Source organism: Mobula hypostoma, chromosome 6, assembly GCF_963921235.1.
Source record: "Mobula hypostoma chromosome 6, sMobHyp1.1, whole genome shotgun sequence".
NCBI classification, from domain to species: Eukaryota; Metazoa; Chordata; class Chondrichthyes; order Myliobatiformes; family Myliobatidae; genus Mobula; species Mobula hypostoma.
Window position 1 is genome coordinate 175,727,928 of NC_086102.1, and position 19,867 is coordinate 175,747,794.

General features: G+C 42.3%; 1 protein-coding gene across 2 annotated transcripts in view; it reads left to right on the forward strand.

The window, feature by feature from the left end:
• Positions 1-19,867, forward strand: part of tanc1a (tetratricopeptide repeat, ankyrin repeat and coiled-coil containing 1a) — a 153,329-nt gene that overhangs the window by 125,806 nt on the left and 7,656 nt on the right. For both annotated transcript variants that reach the window (XM_063052294.1, XM_063052295.1), the window contains exons 24-25: positions 6,174-6,265; positions 17,429-17,575. In XM_063052294.1, the coding sequence (XP_062908364.1) occupies positions 6,174-6,265; positions 17,429-17,575 (239 nt within the window). The remainder of the gene's footprint in view (positions 1-6,173; positions 6,266-17,428; positions 17,576-19,867) is intronic.

The following is a 19,867-nucleotide window of genomic DNA, read 5'->3' on the forward strand; positions in this document are numbered from 1 at the left end:
CATAAATCCTGAGGATGGCCTCCTTCACCACCTCATACTTCTGGGCATCTTCCGCGGATAAAGCGGAGTAAGCTTGTTGGGCCTTCCCTTTCAGTACACTCTGAAGTAAAACAACCCACTTATCCCTCGGCCATTCCTGATTTATAGCCACCTTTTCAAAGTGGAGAAAGTACCGATCCACATCGGTATCGTCAAATGGGGGAACCAGCCTAACCTCCTGGGTCGCCCGGAACCCTCCACCTTGGTTCGGCACGAGCCCCTGCTCGGCCCTTATCTTTAACTTCTCCAGCTCAAATTCCCTTTCCCTCTGTTTCTCCTCTCTCTCCAACTGTCTTTCTCTCTCTTGCCTTTCTACCTCTTTCTCTCTCTCTTGCCTTTCTACCTCTTTCTCTCTCTCTCGCCTTTCTAACTCTTGCTCTTTCTCCTGCCTTTCTAACTGCTTCTCTTCGTGTTCTAACTGCCGTACCCGGAACTCGTGCTCGAGTCTCAGTTTTTCAAGCTGTACCTGTACCGCGTCTCCAGCAGGTTTTTCAATAGACACCACCCCCAGCTCACCTTGGGGAAACACACCTTTAGATACATAGTGCTCTACAATAGCTCTGTGTATCTCCTCTCTCCTCATTGTCGACTTCACCTTGGCAAGATTCACCCGTTTGGCCACAGCTATCAATTCCGATTTCCTGGCATCCTCTAATGCCTCCAAGGTCGGCGCCTTTATAAATTCCTCAACCTCCATTTCTGCTGTTTGTCTTTTCTTTCTTTCGGGAATTTTAACCCAATCAATTTACTCCGTCCCAAATTTAGCGTTCAAAATCGCGGACGAGAACCCCACTTATGTTACGTACCCCGTAACTGGGTTGCCAAACCAGCAGAAATGGATCACTCAGTTGGAGTCTGGAGTACTAGAACTAAGAAAGTTTTATTAAAGAAACAAGCAACACAGTAATCGAAAGGATAATAAATGCAACAATTCAACAATGATAACCACACATGTGCACAGAATTAAGATAACAGCATCAATCAAGCTCTATCGTTGTCTAGGGGTAAATGACCAATTTCAAAATGACTCAAAGTTCAGTCCAGTTTGTAGTTCAGTTCGCAGTAATCGTTGCCATGGCGATGGACAAGGTGGGGGAAGAGAGAGATAGAATAGGAACAACTGATCATTCAGAACGGCTTCACTCACAGACCAGCAAGATGGCTCACAGACCAGCGAGATGGCTCACAAACAGCTTTTGGGCGGGTCCTTGGTGATGTCACCTGAGGTCACCGACTGTGACCCCTCCTCCAGATGCGGTCGATCCTCTGCAGTGAACCCGGCACCCAGGCAAGGGCGGACACACACCGGGTTCCCGCTGATCGTACCTTTCCACCCTTGTCGTCTGGTACTTCTCCACTCGTGAGAGGCGCACCGCTTCCAGGGTCTCGTTACCTCGGGTGGCGTGTGTGTCTGTCTTAGCGAACCTGTCCCCTTTTTATCCCCCTGCTGGGTATCGCCTGTCCATCACTTCAAACAGTTCAGGGTTCAAAGGGGGAGCCGCTCCAGACAGCTCCCTCTCCCACGTCCCTCCATTACACATCTCCAGACGCTGCTCCATTGTTCCTTATCTCTCCTTCCCCTGAGGGCAGGTGGCAGACCAACTGCTGATGCCACTGATGCTAGCCCAGGCCAGCAAACATCTTAATTTTATGTGTATTCTCGTAACAATTGGTTGAGTTCATATTAAAGAAGCAGTATTGTCCTGTATTTCTCTGTAAAAATTTTATACTGCCTTGTAAAGAATGCAGTTGTCTTGAGGCCCTCCATTGTTCAGGGTTGACCATGGATGTTGTGTCCCAGCTGTCTACGTGATACACAAGCCAGAGCAGTATGATACGCAAAGCAAGCTGGTGCCTGTGTAGCAGGCTCACCCTCTCCACGCAGCCGATGAATCCAAAGGAACGGCAGAGACCGATACAGTTTGACATCAGTGGCGTCACAGGAGTTGCCAGTCAGCGTTGAGCTCCTTATGGACTCCAGCTCCAGATTTTTCCCTCAGGGTTTACTCCTGAAACCTTGCCCATGAGTGGGTTTAGCTACAAGGCCGTGGAGGTTTGAGATCACAGTTTTCCTTCTCCTGGATGAGCTGCCACACATGAGCCCCATCTGCCCAGCAACTGGTTTCAGGGCATCTCTTTTGCCTCTTCTCCTATCAGTAGAAATGGTTCCACTGGGCATAATAGCTAAGCCACATCTGAAGGCCAGGAGCTGGACTTGGTTGTCAGAAGTTATTTGAGACAAATGCCATTGGAAGCGTTTAATAGGTAGTGGGAGCTTGTCCCCATTACCACCCCTTGCTATAGCAAACTTAAGGAAACATGGTTGTGTAAATTGATTATATTGCCAATTTGAAATTGTCCCTATTTTTTTTAAAAAAAAATCACAATTTATAATCAGTTGTATAATCTGTGCTTATTGTTTTGGATCTGTATTGCTGGCGAGATTAACATTGCCTGTCTGGTAGCCTTGAGCAAGTAATGGTGAGCTATCTTTTTCAGAGCTGTTCTGGAGGGAGCTCCAAGATTTAGAAGCAGTGACAATGAAGGACCTGCAATATATTTCCAAGTCAGGAAAATTTGCTACTAGTGCCTTTGTACTTCTTGGTCATCAAGTTTTTGGGCTTGGGAGGTGATAGATGGAAGAAGTAAAGGCCAGAAGGAATTTGACTGGAGAGGACAGTAGATCATTGTAGAAAGGGAGGGGGCACAAGAGGGAGGCGATAGGCAGATAAGCAGAAGAGAAGGGGTTGAAGGGGAACCAGTATTCATGCAGAAGTAGTGAATGCGGGATTGATTACATTTAAGAGAAGTTTCGCTAAGTACATGGATAGGAAGGGTATGGAGGGCTATGATCCAGGTGCAGGTGGATGGTACCAGGCAGATCAACGGTTTGACATGGACTAAATGGACCAAAGCGCCTGATTCTCTGCTGTAGTGCTCTGTGACTTAGCTTACACAGCCATATGAGGCAGTGAATTCCTCCGATTCACCACCCTCAGGCTGAAGACATTCATCCTCTTTTCTTTTCTAAAGTGGTTTCCTTGCTTTGCTCTTTGGTTCTATACTCTCTCCCACTATTGGAAACATCCTCTCCACATCCACTCCGTCTCGGCCTTTCAATATTCGGTAGGTTTCAATGTGATCCCATCTCATTCTTTTAAACTTCACTGAATACAAATTCATCAAATGTGCCTCATATATTAACCCTTTCATCCCTAGGAATATTCTTGTCAACCTTCTCTGGACCCTCTCCAATGCCGGGACATTCTTTCATGGATAAGGGGACCAAAACCGCTTACAGATATTCTGGTCCTCTTGAAGTGAATGCTAATATTGTATTGGACTCCCTTATGAATTCCTCTTTCTTCCTGGGCATCTTAGTAAATGGCTCATTAGCCCTCACTAGCAGTCTTCCAATTTAGCACTGAGAACCCCACCTCTGTCCAGCCTCATACATCTTGGGTCCCGCCAAATCCATGAGATTGGGATGTTTTACCCACCCAAGCCCTCGTATGTGTGAATGCTGTGTGATTTGCTGCCCTGTTACAGCTTGTCGCAAGAAATAACAGACCGCACAGGGCATATAATTATAAAAGGAGTATACTTATGAGATTTAACTTAACTAAAGAGTGAGTAGAGAAAAGAAAATCAAGGGCCCATTATAATTAAACAGTCAAATGTACACAGGTTGGAGCTCAAATCTTCCAAAAATCATATTCACCTATCCCCAACAGACTCTCGTGCCTTGGCTCCATCGAATCACGGTCCCCTCCAGATCGAATCCTACAACCGGTTCTCTCCAGTGTCTTCTCTCTTTGTCTCCCTCCGAACAAAGATCAAGACTCCCACTGGTGTCAGGCACAAAGGACTTGCTCCCCCAGCCTTCCTTCCTGATTAGATAACCCACATTCCTAAACACCCCTTATTTTTAACGACAAACCAAACACTGTTAGCAGTGAAACCTTTACCAGGGCAATTGCACTTACTACTCACTCTACCTACAAGTTAAACTTTGTGGAATGCTGCACTAGGACTCCCAAGTTCTTGTTATGGATGTTTGTTGCTAGCCCGTTCCCTGAGATAGGGATGGTGAGATGCAGAACCCACGCATACAGTCAACGGCTTCTTCAACTTCACCCACATTACCCAGATCATGTGTAACTATGGTACTTGTATGGGGCCAAGATTTGTAAACAACCTTTATTTTAATCCTCGAGAGCCATTCCTTCAACACTCTCTCTGGTACGCTGATGCTTTGCTTCTAGTCCTGAAGCAGAACTTGAAATTGTCTTTACTTTTGCTGCTGATTTGCACTCTTCCCCATTTTTAATCCCCTCTTAAGTGCTTTTATTAATACATTACAAATGCTACAGAAGTTCTTACAGTGGCATGCAAAAGTTTGGGCACCCCGGTCAAAATTTCTGTTACTGTGAATAGCTAAGCGAGTAAAAGGTGACCTGATTTCCAAAAGGCATCAAGTTAAAGATGACACATTTCTTTAATACTTTAAGCAAGATTACTTTTTTTATTTCCATCTTTTACAGTTTCAAAATAACAAAAAAAGAAAAGGGCCCAAAGCAAAAGTTTGGGCACCCTGCATGGTCAGTACTTAGTAACACCCCCTTTGGCAAGTATCACAGCTTGTAAAGGCTTTCTGTAGCCAGCTAAGAGTCTTTCAATTCTTTTTTGAGGGGGGTTTGCCCATTCTTCCTTGCAAAAGGCTTCTTGTTCTGTGAGATTCTTGGGCCGTCTTGCATACACTGCTCTTTTGAGGTCTATCCACAGATTCTCGATGATGTTTAGGTCGGGGGACTGTGAGGGCCATGGCAAAACCTTCAGTTTGCTCCTCTTGAGGTAGTCCATTGTGGATTTTGAGGTGTGTTTAGGATCATTATCCTGGAGTAGAAGCCATCCTCTTTTCGTCTTCAACTTTTTTACAGATGGTGTGATGTTTGCTTCCAGAATTCGCTGGTATTTAATTGAATTCATTCTTCCCTCTATCAGTGAAATGTTCCCCGTGCCACTGGCCGCAACACAAGCCCAAAGCATGATCGATCCACCCCCGTGCTTAACGGTTGGAGAGGTGTTCTTTTCATGAAATTCTGCACCCTTTTTTCTCCAAACATACCTTTGCTCATTGCGGCCAAAAACCTCTATTTTAACTTCATTAGTCCACAGGATTTGTTTCCAATATGCATCAGGCTTGTTTAGAAGTTGCTTTGCAAACTTCTGACGCTGAATTTTGTGGTGAGGACGCAGGAAAGGTTTTCTTCTGATGACTTTTCCATGAAGGTCATATTTGTGCAGGTGTCGCTGCACAGTAGAACAGTGCACCACCATTCCAGAGTCTGCTAAATCTTCCTGAAGGTCTTTCGCAGTCAAACTGGGGTTTTGATTTGCCTTTGTAGCAATCCTATGAGCAGTTCTCTCGGAAAGTTTTCTTGGTCTTCCAGACCTCAACTTGATTTCCACCGTTCCCATTAACTGCTATTTCTTAATTACATTACGAACTGAGGAAACGGCTACCTGAAAACACTTAGCTATCTTCTCATAGCCTTCTCCTGCTTTGTGGGCATTATTTATTTTAATTTTCAGCGTGCTAGGCAGCTGCTTAGAGGAGCCCATGGCTGCTGATTATTGGGACAAGGTTTGAGGAGTCAGGGTATTTATAAAGCTTTGAAATTTGCATCACCTGGCCTTTCCTAATGATGACTGTGAACAAACCATAGCCCTAACAAGTTAATTAAGGTCTGAGACCTTGGTAAAAGTTATCTGAGAGCTCAAATCTCTTGGGTGCCCAAACTTTTGCCTGGTGCTCCTTTCGTTTTTTTCACTCTAAAATTGTACAAAACAAAAATAATACACTAATCTTGCTTAAAATGTTGAAAAGAATGTTTCACCTTTAACTTTATGACTTTCGGAGATTAGTTCATCTTCTACTCACTTTTCTATTCACAGTAACAGGAATTTTGACCAGGGGTGCCCAAAGTTTTGCATGCCACTGTATGGTCATTCATGTTAATGTGTTTTAAAAAGAAGTTGCTGCACTCTGTTTTAAGTAATAGAACATTTTTCCCAAGTAATGGTATGAATTTACCTTTTAGTATAATATAGCCATGTTGTTATTCATGCAGGTAACGCAGCTTGGGCAATGGCTACGTCCAAACCAGACATTCTGATAATTTTATTACAAAAACTAATGGAAGAGGGAAACCTGCTTTATAAGGTATGTTATCTTTTTGAATTTCCACTTTGATTTGGAACCATGTCCACACCATAGTGTATCAGAGGATGTAGTGAATTCAGCTACATTCACTACCTTAAAGAGACATCTAACTAGGCAAGGATATGAACGTAATGCAGGCAAAAAGGGTTAATGCTGATGGGGAAAAAAGTTCAGCATGGGCATGATGGACTAATGGATACATGTCTGTATGGCTTTATGACTCTCAAGTAACATAGAAACATAGAAAATAGGTGCAGGAGTAGGCCATTCGGCCCTTCGAGCCTGCACCGCCATTTATTATGATCATGGCTGATCATCCAACTCAGAACCCAGCCTTCCCTCCATACCCCGTGACCCCTGTAGCCACAAGGGCCATATCTAACTTCCTTTTAAACATAGCTAATGAACTGGCCTCAACAGTTTGCTGTGGCAGAGAATTCCACAGATTCACCACTCTCTGTGTGAAGAAGTTTTTCCTAACCTCGGTCCTAAAAGGCTTCCCCTCTATCCTCAAACTGTGACCCCTCGTTCTAGACCTCCCCAACATCGGGAACAATCTTCCCGCATCTAGCCTGTCCAATCCCTTTAGGATCTTATACGTTTCAATCAGATCCCCCCTCAATCTTCTAAATTCCAACGAGTACAAGCCCAGTTCATCCAGTCTTTCTTCATATGAAAGACCTGCCATCCCAGGAATCAATCTGGTGAACCTTCTTTGTACTCCCTCTATGGCAAGGATGTCTTTCCTCAGATTAGGGGACCAAAACTGCACACAATACTCCAGGTGTGGTCTCACCAAGGCCTTGTACAACTGCAGTAGTACCTCCCTGCTCCTGTACTCGAATCCTCTCGCTATAAATGCCAGCATACCGTTCGCCTTTTTCACCGCCTGCTGTACCTGCATGCCCACTTTCAATGACTGGTGTATAATGACACCCAGGTCTCGTTGCACCTCCCCTTTTCCTAATCGGCCACCATTCAGATAATAATCTGTTTTCCTATTTTTGCCACCAAAGTGGATAACTTCACATTTATCCACATTAAATTGCATCTGCCATGAGTTTGCCCACTCACCCAACCTATCCAAGTCACCCTGCATCCTCTTAGCATCCTCCTCACTGCTAACACTGCCACCCAGCTTCGTGTCATCCGCAAACTTGGAGATGCTGCATTTAATTCCCTCATCCAAGTCATTAATATATATTGTAAACAACTGGGGTCCCAGCACTGAGCCTTGCGGTACCCCACTAGTCACCGCCTGCCATTCTGAAAAGGTCCCGTTTATTCCCACTCTTTGCTTCCTGTCTGCTAACCAATTCTCCACCCACACCAATACCTTACCCCCAATACCATGTGCTTTAAGTTTGCACACTAATCTCCTGTGTGGGACCTTGTCAAAAGCCTTTTGAAAATCCAAATATACCACATCCACTGGTTCTCCCCTATCCACTCTACTAGTTACATCCTCAAAAAATTCTATGAGATTCGTCAGACATGATTTTCCTTCCACAAATCCATGCTGACTTTGTCCGATCATTTCACCGCTTTCCAAATGTGCTGTTATCACATCCTTGATAACTGACTCCAGCAGTTTCCCCACCACCGACGTTAGGCTAACCGGCCTATAATTCCCCGGTTTCTCTCTCCCTCCTTTTTTAAAAAGTGGGGTTACATTAGCCACCCTCCAATCCTCAGGAACTAGTCCAGAATCTAACGAGTTTTGAAAAATTATCACTAATGCATCCACTATTTCTTGGGCCACTTCCTTAAGCACTCTGGGATGCAGACCATCTGGCCCTGGGGATTTATCTGCCTTCAATCCCTTCAATTTACCTAACACCACTTCCCTACTAACATGTATTTCGCTCAGTTCCTCCATCTCACTGGACCCTCTGTCCCTTACTATTTCTGGAAGATTATTTATGTCCTCCTTAGTGAAGACAGAACCAAAGTAATTATTCAATTGGTCTGCCATGTCCTTGCTCCCCATAATCAATTCACCTGTTTCATTGAGAGAAGAGGAGTGCAATAGTGATAGGCAATTCCATAATTAGAGGAGCAGACAGCAGATTCAATGGATGTGAAAGAGATTATTTGACTCCCAGCTGCCAGGGTCAGGGATGTCTGAGATTTGGTCCACTGCATTCCAAAGAGGGAAGGTGAGCAGCCGGAAGTCATGGTACATATTGATACCAATGCCTAGAAAAAGGGAGGAGGTCCTGAAGAGAGAAGAAAGGGAGGGAGGTAGCAGAAAAGCAGGGCCTTCAGAATAGTAATCCCTGGATTACTGCCTTTGCCACATGCCAGTGAGGTTCAGAATAAAAGATTTGGCAGATGAATGCGCAGCTGAAGCATTGGTGCAGTGGACAGGGTTTCAGATATCTGCAGCATTGGGATCTCCTCTGAAGAACGTATGACCTGTACGAAAAGGACAGATTGCACTTGAACCCAAGGGAGACCAATATCCTTGTGAGCAGGTTTGCTAGAGCTGTTGGGAAAGGTTTAAATTAATTTGGCAGGGGGGTGGGAATCAAAGTAATAGGGCTGAGGATGGGCCAGTTGGTGTAGGGAGACCAATATCCTTGTGAGCAGGTTTGCTAGAGCTGTTGGGAAGGGTTTAAATTAATTTGGCAGGGGGGTGGGAATCAAAGTAATAGGGCTGAGGATGGGACAGTTGGTGTACAACTAGATGCAGTATGTAGTGAGACTATGAGGAAGGACAGGTAGATCGTTGGGTAATATTGCAGTCATCGGAATGAGTTAAAGTGTAATGGGGCCAAAATCGAAATGGATTACGGACACATGATTGAAGGTTATATTTGAACGAACACAGCAAATGGAATAAGGTGGTTGTGGTGCTTTTGGGATTGTCAGGTAAGATGTGGCATAGTTGAGTAGTAATGCCACAACAATGAAAGAAGATCATAGTTGGGAGCTTATTATCCAAGGGTATGCACTGTATCAAAAGGACAGGCATGCAAAGGGGGCGGGGTGGCTCTGTTCTTTAAAAAATTATATCAAGTCCTTTGAAAGAGGTAACATCAGGTCAGAAGATATAGAATCCTTGTGGGTAGAGTAAGTATTGCAGGCAGCATCTATGGAAAGGAGTAAACAGTCGATGTTTCAGGCTGAGACACATCATCAGGTCCTGATGAAGGGTATCCTCCTGAAACATCAACTGTATACTCTCTTCTATAGATGCTGCTTGGCCTGCTGAGTTCCTCCTGCATTTTGTGCATGTTGCTTTGGATTTCTAACATCGGCAGATTTTCTCATGTAAGGGTAAAAAGACCCTGATGGGAGTTATATACAGACCTCTGAACAGTAGCCAAGATGTGGGCTACAAATTACAATGGGAGATAGAAAAAGCATGTAAAAAGGACAATGTTGGAATAGTCATGGAGGATTTCAATATGCAGGTAGATTGGGGAAAATCAGGCTGGTGCTGGATCCCACAAGAGGGAATTTGTAGAATGCCTATGAGATGACTTTTTAGAGCAGCTTGTGGTTGTGCCCATCAGGAAATTGGCAATTCTGGATTGGGTGCTGTGTAATAACCAGATTTGATTAGGGAGTTTAAGGTAAAGAACCCTTAGGAGACAGTGATCATAATATGTAGGAGCATAATATCCCATAAGATACAGGAGCAGCAGTAGGCCATTTGGCCTGTTGAGTCTGCTCTGCCAGTCAATCATAGGCTGGTCCAATTCTTCCAGTCATCCTCACCTCCCTGCCTTCACCCCATACCCTTTGATGCCCTGGCTCTCTCAAGAACCTATCTCTCTCTGCCTTAAATATGATAGAATTCATCCTGCAGTTTGAGAAGAAAAAGCTAAAATCCTAAGTATTATTGCAGTGAAGTAAATGGAATAATGGTGGCATGAGAGAGTTGCTGGCCAAAATTGATTGAAAGGGGGCACTAGCAGGATGACAGGAGAACAGCAGTGGCTGGAGTTTCTAGGAGTAATTTGGAAGGTGCAGAAAAGATACGCCCCAAAGATGAAGAAGTATTCTAAAAAAAGGATGAGACAACCGTAGCTGACGAGATACCAAAGACTGCATAAAAGCAAATGAGAGGGCATCCAAAGATCTGTGGGAAGGTGGAGGATTGGGAAGCTTTCAAAAACCAATAGAAGGCAACTAAAAAGCCATAAAGAGAGAAAAGATGAAATAGGAAATTAAGCTAGTCAATAATACAGAAGAAATCTGTTAAGATGCATAAAGAGTAAAAGAAAGACAAGAGGGGATATCGGACCACTGGAAAATGACGACGGAGAGGAAGTAATGGTGGACAAACTTAACAAGTATTTTGCATCAGTCTTGGAAGAAACCAGCAGAATGCCAGAAATACGAGAGTTTCAGTGAGCAGAGTGAGTGTTACTGCTATTACTAAGGAGAAGATGCTTGGGAAGCTGAAAGGTCTGAAAGTAGGTAACTCAGCTGTACATTTTGTACTAGATGGACCACACTTTGACAAAATGCCGCTCGTAGCTAGCTAACAAGATAAAAGCTCATGGTATTACAGGAAGATACTCGCATAGATTGAAGAGTGGCTGAGTGACAGGAGGCAAAGTATGGGAATAAAGAGGGCCTTTTCTGGTTGGCAGCCGGTGACTAGTAGTGTGCTGCAGGGACGAGGAATTCTGCAGATGCTGGAAATTCAAGCAACGCTCATCAAGGTTGCTGGTGAACGCAGCAGGCCAGGCAGCATCTCTAGGAAGAGGTACAGTCGACGTTTCGGGCCGAGACCCTTCGTCTTGACTGGAAATGCTAGAGATGCTGCCTGGTCTGCTGTGTTCACCAGCAACTTCGAGTGTGCTGCAGGAGTCAGTATTGGGACCACTTCTTTTCACGTTTTATGTCATTGATTTGGATAAAAAAATTGATGGCTTTACAGACATTACAAAGATAGGTGGAAGGGCAGATAGTGTTGAAGAAGCAGAGTGTTTGCAGAAGGACTTAGATTGGGAGAGTGGGCAAAGAAGTGGCAGGTGGAATGTAGTGTTGGGAAGTGCATGATCATGCATTTTGGTAGAAGGAATAAAGCTGTGGATTACTTTCAATATGGAGAGAAAAATCAAAAATCTAAGGTGCGAAAGATGTCCTCGTGCAGGATTCCCTAAAGGTTAACTTGGAGGTTGAGTTGGTGGTAAGGAAGGCAAATGCACTGTTAGCATTCATTTAGAGAGGACTAGAAAACAAGCAAGGACGTAATGCTGAGGCCTTAAGGCATTGGTCAGACTACACTTGGACAATTGTGAACAGTTTTGGGTCTCTTATCTAAGAAAAGATGTGCTGGCATTGGAGAGAGTCCAGAGGATGTTCATACAAATGATCCCAGGAATTAAAGGGTTAACTTGTGAGGCACTTTTGATGGCTCTGGGCCTGTACTTGCTGGAGTTAAGAAGAATGAGGGGAGATCTCATTGAAACCTATCAAATATTGAAGGGCCTAACACAATGTGGAGATGATATTTCCTGTAGTAGGGAAGTCTAGGATCAGAGGGCATAGCATCAGAGTGGGGGGGGGGGGTGCGGGGAATCCATTTAGAACAGAAATAAGGAAAAATTTCTTTAGCCAGAGAGTGCTAAATCTATGGAATTCATTGCCACAAATGGCTGTGCAGGCCAAATAATTGAGTATATTTAAAGTGGAGGTTGATAGGTTCTTGATTAATCAGGATGTCAAAGGTTAAGGGTAGCAGGGAGGAGAATGGGGTTGAGAGGAATAATAAATGACCCATGATAGAATAGTGGAGCAGACTCAATGGGCCAAATCGCCCAATTCTGTTCCTATGTCGTCCTATGGCAGGGAAAAGCTAAAATCAGATGTAGCAGGTTCACAATTGAGTAAAAGTAACTCCCAAGGCATGAGGGAGGAGCTGGCAAAAGATGATTGGAAGGGGACACCAGCAGGGATGACTTCAGAGCAAACTTATTCTTAGAGCTTTTCTTAAACAACAGACCAACGTTAGCTATTCTCTAATCATCCGGCACATCACCCTTGGCTAAGGATGTTTGAAATATCTCTGCTAGGGCCCCTGCAATTCCTGTTCTAGCCTCCCACAGGGTCTGAGACATCAAGCCATGGTGATTTAACCCCCCCCCCCCCCAATTTGCCTCAAGACAGCAAAAAAAAACCCTTCAGTGACAATGAGGAGGTAGTCATGGGGAACTAAGAAATGGTGAATGAGTATTTATATCAGTCTTCATGGTGAAGCCGACAATATGATGGAAATTCAAGAGTGTCGGGGCAGAAATGAGTGTAATCTTAGTATTACTAAGGAAATGGTGCTTGAATGGTCTTAAAATGAATAAGTCACCTGGACCAGATGGACTATACCGCAGAGTTCTAAAAGAGGTAGCTGAAGAGATTATGGAGACATTAATAGTGATCTCTTGATAATCACTGTTGGACTGTTTTCTAAATGGGAAGAAAATTCTGAAATCAGAGCTGCAAAGGGACCTGGAAGTCCTCATGCCAGATTCTCTAAAGTTTTACTTGCAGGTTGAGTCGGTGGTGAGGAAGACAAATGTAATGTTAGCATTTGTTTCAAGAGGACTAGAATATGAGCAAGTGTCAAATGATTGTTGATACTGAAATAAAATACAGGTTCCAAAGATTACAAATGAACATTACTTACAGGAATCTAGCTTTACTCAGATTTTCCCATGCATTTTAAAACATTTTTTTTCAAATAGTAATGATGAAGTTTAATGACTGAATGGCATGTGTGTTCATTGCTTTGATTATAGGTAGCATTAGGGGGAATTACTCAATTAAATGAAAGCTATATACCAAGTGTACATAGAGCAATCAGATATGTTAGCTATGGAAAATGGATGTTTCTGTGGAGATATCAGCTAGTGGACAGCACTTAATGAATGGAACCATGACGTTCTAGGAACTGGTGGTGGTATTATTTTTTATTTAGGAAAACCAGTAGCCCATGTGCAATAAATGTTGATATTTTTCACTTTGTAACCTGGGAATCGTGCTTCTGGATCAGATGACTCATTTACTTAAAGCATAGCCAGACTTCTTAATACTTATTTGTTGTTACTTACCAATTTTTGATCCATCATCACTATTTTCTTCGGTTTACTGAGATAGCTACATCCTTATTTTGGTAGAGTTGAAGGTGACTATGCTCTAGGTTCCTAATTAGTTTCACCCCGGTCTGACTATTTACTCAGATGTACATTTTTGGCTTTCTTTTTATTTAACGTCTTCTATTTTCAAGATGTTTAAAATATTTTTCTTTTAATTCTCCTATTAACTTACTATATTTAGCCTGGTTCTCTCTCAAATTACTTCACACTCATCATACACCTTACATCTTGTTTCTTTTTTTTTCTTTGGAGCTCTGGCTTCAGCCCCCTAAGTTCTCATAAATTGAGAATTTACCTGTACTTGAAATGTCTTTTTGTTAAAGTCTCCTGTGATTCCATTATATTTTACCTGCCAGTCTTTCCATTTTTACCCTGGCATTATCCTCTTGACTCCCATTTAAGTAGGCCTTTTCATGAAGAACTTCTGCTTTAGATTGCTCTTTATTTTTCTCCACTATATCTTAAACTTTTTTATGATCTTAGTTTCTTGAATGTTCTCTCACATAGTTCACCAAATTCCCCAAATTTAGATCCAGCAATATTTTCTTTCTCCCTGTTCCAAAACTTTCATCAATTTCAGAATATCTCTTCAGATAGAGTCACGCAGGTAGAAATAGGCACTTCAGGCCCTCATTGCCTTCAATTTCTTCCTATCGAAATGTTTTATTTAAGCACTGTGATTTTACTGCTGCTATCACTTTCTCTGGCAGCTTGTTCCACTATCCCTCTGTGTCAGAAAATATGCCCCTTTGGTTTCTCTTCTTACCTTAAACCTTTGTCTTCTAGATTTAGACTCCTCTACCCTAGGAAAAAGACTGTTACTATGTATCGTATCTATGTCCCGCAAAGTTTTATAAATCGCAATGACTGGTTTCCTGCAGTCCCCAATGAGAACAGTCCCAGCCTAAACAATCTCTCCTTGTATTTAAAGCCCTCCATTCCATGCAACATTCTGGCTACTCTCGTTTGCACTTTTTCCTAACAGAACCGCATTCTTTGTGTAGTGTGTTGATCAGAACTGCAACCAGTATTCCAAATGTGATTATGATTCCTCAACTCTTTTCCTGTGCATTTCTCAATCAGCCCCTAACCTCCATTCTTTGATGGAGAAGTCACCTCCATTTCAAAATTTTTCTAATTTTGATGATCCAGCCTCCAGCACCTGCTGGGGTGGGGAATTCCAAAGGTTTACCACTCTTTGGGAATAAATTAGTTTCAAGTGAACAACTCCTCATCTTAGATTAATTTAGAGAGCTCTCTCACAGGAGAAAACCAACATCTACTCTGTTAAAACACCCTTAGGATCTTTTATATTTGAATAAGGTCATGCTTCATATTTTTAAACTACAAGGAATATAGGTCTACACTATTCAGGACAATCCTCATATCCCAGAAATTAGCCTGGTGAATTTCCTTTGTAAAGCCTCTAATGTTACTATATCTTTGGGTCTGATAGAGCAGAACTGCGCACAATATTCCAATGAAGCCTCACCACCATGCTATATAGAACCTTCCAGTTCTTAAGCTCCAAGCCATTTGCAGTGGAATCCAAAATGTTGTTTGCCGCCTTAACTACTTGTTGAACCAACCTACTGGGTTTTTTTTGTAACTCGTCCATCAGAACACCCAGATCCCTCTGTGCTTCAGTCACTTGCAATCTCTCTCCATTTAGACAATCTGCCTTTTGATTAATGTTATCGAAGTGCATAATCTCACACCTCCCCACATTACATTCCATTTGCCAGTCTCTTTGCTCAAGGACTGAATCTTTCTGTACTCTATTATCACTACATGCCTTTCCATCTATTTTTATATCATCAGCTGCCCCCTTTCGTCTGAAAAGGACCCATTTATTCCAACTCACTATTTTCTACGACATAGACAGTTTTCACTCTTTTTCCAAGACCATGAAAGAGATCCATCAGCCTCTATGTAGCACCTTGTTAAATACCTATTCCAAATATAAATATAGTACATCTGCAGGTTCTCATGGGGGAATGTAGTCAGAAGCTGGGAGGTGATAGGTGGGAAAGGTAAAAGAATCTGATAGAGGAGAGTAGATCATGGGAGAAAGGGCAGGAGGAGGGGCAGCACGATCTGGGGGGAGGGAGGTGAGGTAAGAAGTACCCAGCGTGGGGAAATGAAGAAAGGGGGAGGGGGAAATTACCAGAAATTGGATAAATTGATGCCATCAGGTTGGAGGTTTCCTAAACAGAATATAAAGTGTTGCTGTTCCAACTTGAGAGTTACTTCATTATGGCAGAAGAGGAGGGCATGGACTGACATGTCAGAATGGGAATGGGGATTGGAATTGAAATGGTTAGCCACCGGGAAGCCCTGCTTCTTGTGATGGAGTGAAGCTGCTGGAGAAAATGGTACCCCAGTCTACTTTGAGTCTCACGGATATAAAGGAGTACACATTGGGAGCATTGGATACAGTAGATGACCCCAGCAGATTCGCAGATGAAGTGTTACCTTACCTGAAAGAACAGTTTAGGATCCAGGATGCAGATGAGGGAAGAGGTGGATGGGCAGATGTAGCATTTCTGCTGCTTGCAGAAACAAGTGCCAGGATGGAGATTAGTGGGAAGGGATGAATGGACAATGGAATCAGAAGTACTGGTCCCTGTGGAAGGTGTGAAAATGCATCGTTGGTAGGGTCCTGTTGAAGATGGCGATGGTCGTGAGATGATGTGTTAGATGTGGAGGCTGATAGAGTGGTAGATGATGACAAGAGGAACTGTATCCCGTTAAGGTGGCGGTTAGATGAGGTGGGTATGGATGTCCGGGGAAGGGAGGGGATGTGGGTGAGGGATGGGAACTCTTCCCCCCCCCCCCCCATTTCTTTGAAGTGGGAAGATATCTTTGATGTCCTGGAAACATGCAGTGGAGACAAAGGAATTGAGAAAAAGGAATGGCATTCTTACTGGAGACATGGTGGGAACAGGTATATTCAAGATATCCGTGGGAATTGGTAGGTTTATAAAAGAGATCTGTAGACAGTTTATCCTTAGAGATGGTGACAGAGAGATCAAGAAAGGGGAGAATGGTGTCAGAAATGGACCAAGTGAAGTTAAGAGCAGGGTGGAAGTTGGAGGGAAAGTTGATAAAATTGACAATTTCAGCACAGGTGCATGAAGCTTTACCTTTTATTAAACTATGTTGACAAGCTTTAATTATGTTCACTTTTCCTAAATGATTAGCTATTTCTGTGATTATTGACAATAATAGCTGTTAAGCTTATTAGCCTGTAGTTCTCAATTTTCTACCTTTTTCCATTTTTTTTGAACAAGGAAGCTTCATTTGAAGCTCCACTTTTCATCCTTCTGGAGAGAAAGAATGTTGAAGCTCTATTCCTTATTACTGGGATCTTTGTATTTTCCACCATGTGACTAGAAAGTAATCTGTCTGAATGCTTCACAGTGAAGACTGGTGCAAAAAATATTCAACATAATGCCATTTCTTTGTTTGCTATTATTAATTCACCAGATTTGTCCGCTAGAGTCCCTCCCTATACATTAACTGCCCCATTCCAACTTACAGAGTCATACTTCAGCTTTTTAGTCTTCTGCTGCTGGATCCTAAAAACCATCCTCTGGTCTACTACTAGTGCTTGCCACTTTCTGTAGCCTACTTTCAATTTAATATCCTTTATCTCCTTTGTTAACTACACGGCCTGTACTGTGCTGTACTATTCTATGTTCTATGTAGATGTAACTCTCATGGTATTCCTATTTTTGATTGGGATAAACTTGCTGAGCTGTTTAGATCAGCAATTCAGTTTTTAGCAAGACTCGAAGCAGCCCAGAATTTAAGGTGGCAAAGTTTTTGTCATCATTCATTGTATCAGGGGTATTCTCTATACATTGAATTCCTTCTCTAGCTCTTTGCAGAAAGCTTTGCAAATTGTAGAGCTAATAATTCGGCAAAGTAAACTAATGCATTATGGCTATGCATTCTTCTGCATTTAATTATGTATTTGGCATTGTGTCAGAACTTGATAGTCATCACACTAGAGAAAATAATATGTTGTCACACTCTACTTCTGCAGAAAGGAAAGATGAAGGAAGCAGCCCAGAGATACCAGTATGCTCTAAGGAAATTTCCAAGAGAAGGATTTGGGGATGAGGTGAAATCTTTCAGAGATCTGAAGATTTCTCTTTACTTAAATTTGTCAAGATGTCGGAGGAAAACTAATGTAAGCTGGTCTATCTGATTTTGTTATATTCCTAATTAATAAACTTTCATTTGTTATAATCTTTAAATTTGAAAGGTGGGTATATGCATTTGAGAGTTGTTATGGTGGAGATGTGACTGTAGTTGTGAATGCTGAGAATTTAAGTTAAAAACTAGTTTCTGCTCTGTGTCATAGTTGACCAAGATTAGTTTTCTACTCATTTTATGTACGTACTGTACCCGTTTTCCTATATTGACCTTTGCATGTTAGTTTGGCACGTTTCTATTTTGCTCATCATCAGAAATTCCTTTCCAGGATGGGGAAGCTTCTAGCCATGACAGCTAAAACAGGTTTAAGACAGTGCTAAGCTCTCAAATATTCAATCACTCGATCATTAAAAAGATGTGATAAAAACATTATTTGTGTTAAGAATAACACTTTAATTTACACACTAACACTGTATGGCAGTACACACCCACTTAGTGTATAATAAGTTATTAGATGTATTGTGTATGTCAGATCAGAACCCTGTCTGTGACTGATCTGTTTTATTGCTAATAGATGAAAATAGGTCTGGATGCTTCTAGCTTAAAAGACGTTTGCTTTTGTAGCCCTCTGACTGTCTTTCACACCTAGGTTGTTGTAATTTCAGCTATGAGTTGCTTCTGGTAGATGGCGGGTTCAGATGCAGCAGCCTCTCTGAGGCCAACCAAAGGTGCTTTTGTCTTTTTAAAAGTTTTTTATGATCGCAAGACAATGCTGAACATTAAGAATTTCAAGCACTGTAGGTCTAACCCACTAGCAAGCTGCTTGTTAGTGGAGGAGCTGGACTTGGTGCGGACTGTGCTACTGCCTGCTGTAGAAAGGCTTCAGAGTTGGTGCATGAAGGAGGTATGCAGTCTCAAGCTGCGGGCTTGCTGCATTCCAGGAGACGAGGAGCCAGAGGCGGTGTAGTACGGTTTCCAGGCTGGGTTGGTCCCTCCCATTGGTGCTACCCTCCACTGTTCGCTCAGTGGAAGGCAAGCTGGTTTGTAAGCGTATGTTTGTCTATGGACTGCTGAGAACTGCTTGTTCTTGCCAATAACACCATGCATCATTAATTTACAGAATAAGCCAGTCCAGGACATGAGCTGTATATACAGTAATATTTTTATTTTTGTTGGACTGTGTGTTTACTGCTGTCTTGCATGTTATATGTGCCTTGTGCTCTGTATGATTGTTGGTATTGTGTTTTGCACCTTGGCCTCAGAAGAACACTGTTTCATTTGGCTGTATTATTGGGTATTTATGCATGGTTGAATGATAATTAAACTTGAACTTTAAAGATGAGATATTTGAATGGAATGAATCAACTTTTTTGGCTGTTGTTGACAATGAAGTTAAACATACTTTTATATGCATTATTACTGATTTATTCACAACATTTAATATTGTTTTTGACATCTTAATGTTGGATATTGAAAACAATACATGGCTAAGTACAAATTAATAAATATAGGTTGTCTTTTCAGGTAGATGTTTGTGTATTGAAGTTTCCTCCTTTTGGAACTGTATACTCTTGATTTTGGACATTTTCAAATTCTCTTATGGCTTAGCAAAGCAAGATAAGTAGTTTGTACTTTATGGTGATAACAACTGAACATTTGGATTATATTGCGATATGAAAATCCACTGCCCTTCATTTTGATTGGATTTTTAGCATCTCCCTTTCAAGGGCTCCTTTTTGATGAATTTATGCTGCTGTTGTCTGTCTTCAGGTAACATGATTCATAAATCTGGCACATATGTTTTTCAATATTGCTGCGCTGTTAATAACTTTAATCACCTATTTCACTGCTTTTGCTTTTATGATACTACTTTGTGTGTTTATATGGTTAATATATTTAAAAATCATGGCACTCTGCCAACTAACTGAAGGAGATTCGCACTAGGCAGAAAATGGTGCTGGATAGACTGATGGGCCTGAAGGCTGATAAATCCCCAGGGCCTGATTGTCTGCACCCCAGGGTACTTGAGGAGGTGGCTCTAGAAATCGTGGACGCATTAGTAATTATTTTCCAATGTTCTGTAGATTCAGTATCAGTTCCTGAGGACTGGAGGGTAGCTGATGTTACCCCACTTTTGAAGAAAGGAAGGAGAGAGAAAACAGGGAATTATAGACCGGTTAGCCTGACATCAGTGGTGGGGGGAAGATGCTGGAGTCAATTATAAAGGATGAAATAGCGGCACATTTGGATAACAGCATCGGTCCAAGTCAGCATGAATTTACGAAGGGGAAATCATGCTTGACTAATCTTCTGGAATTTTGTGAGG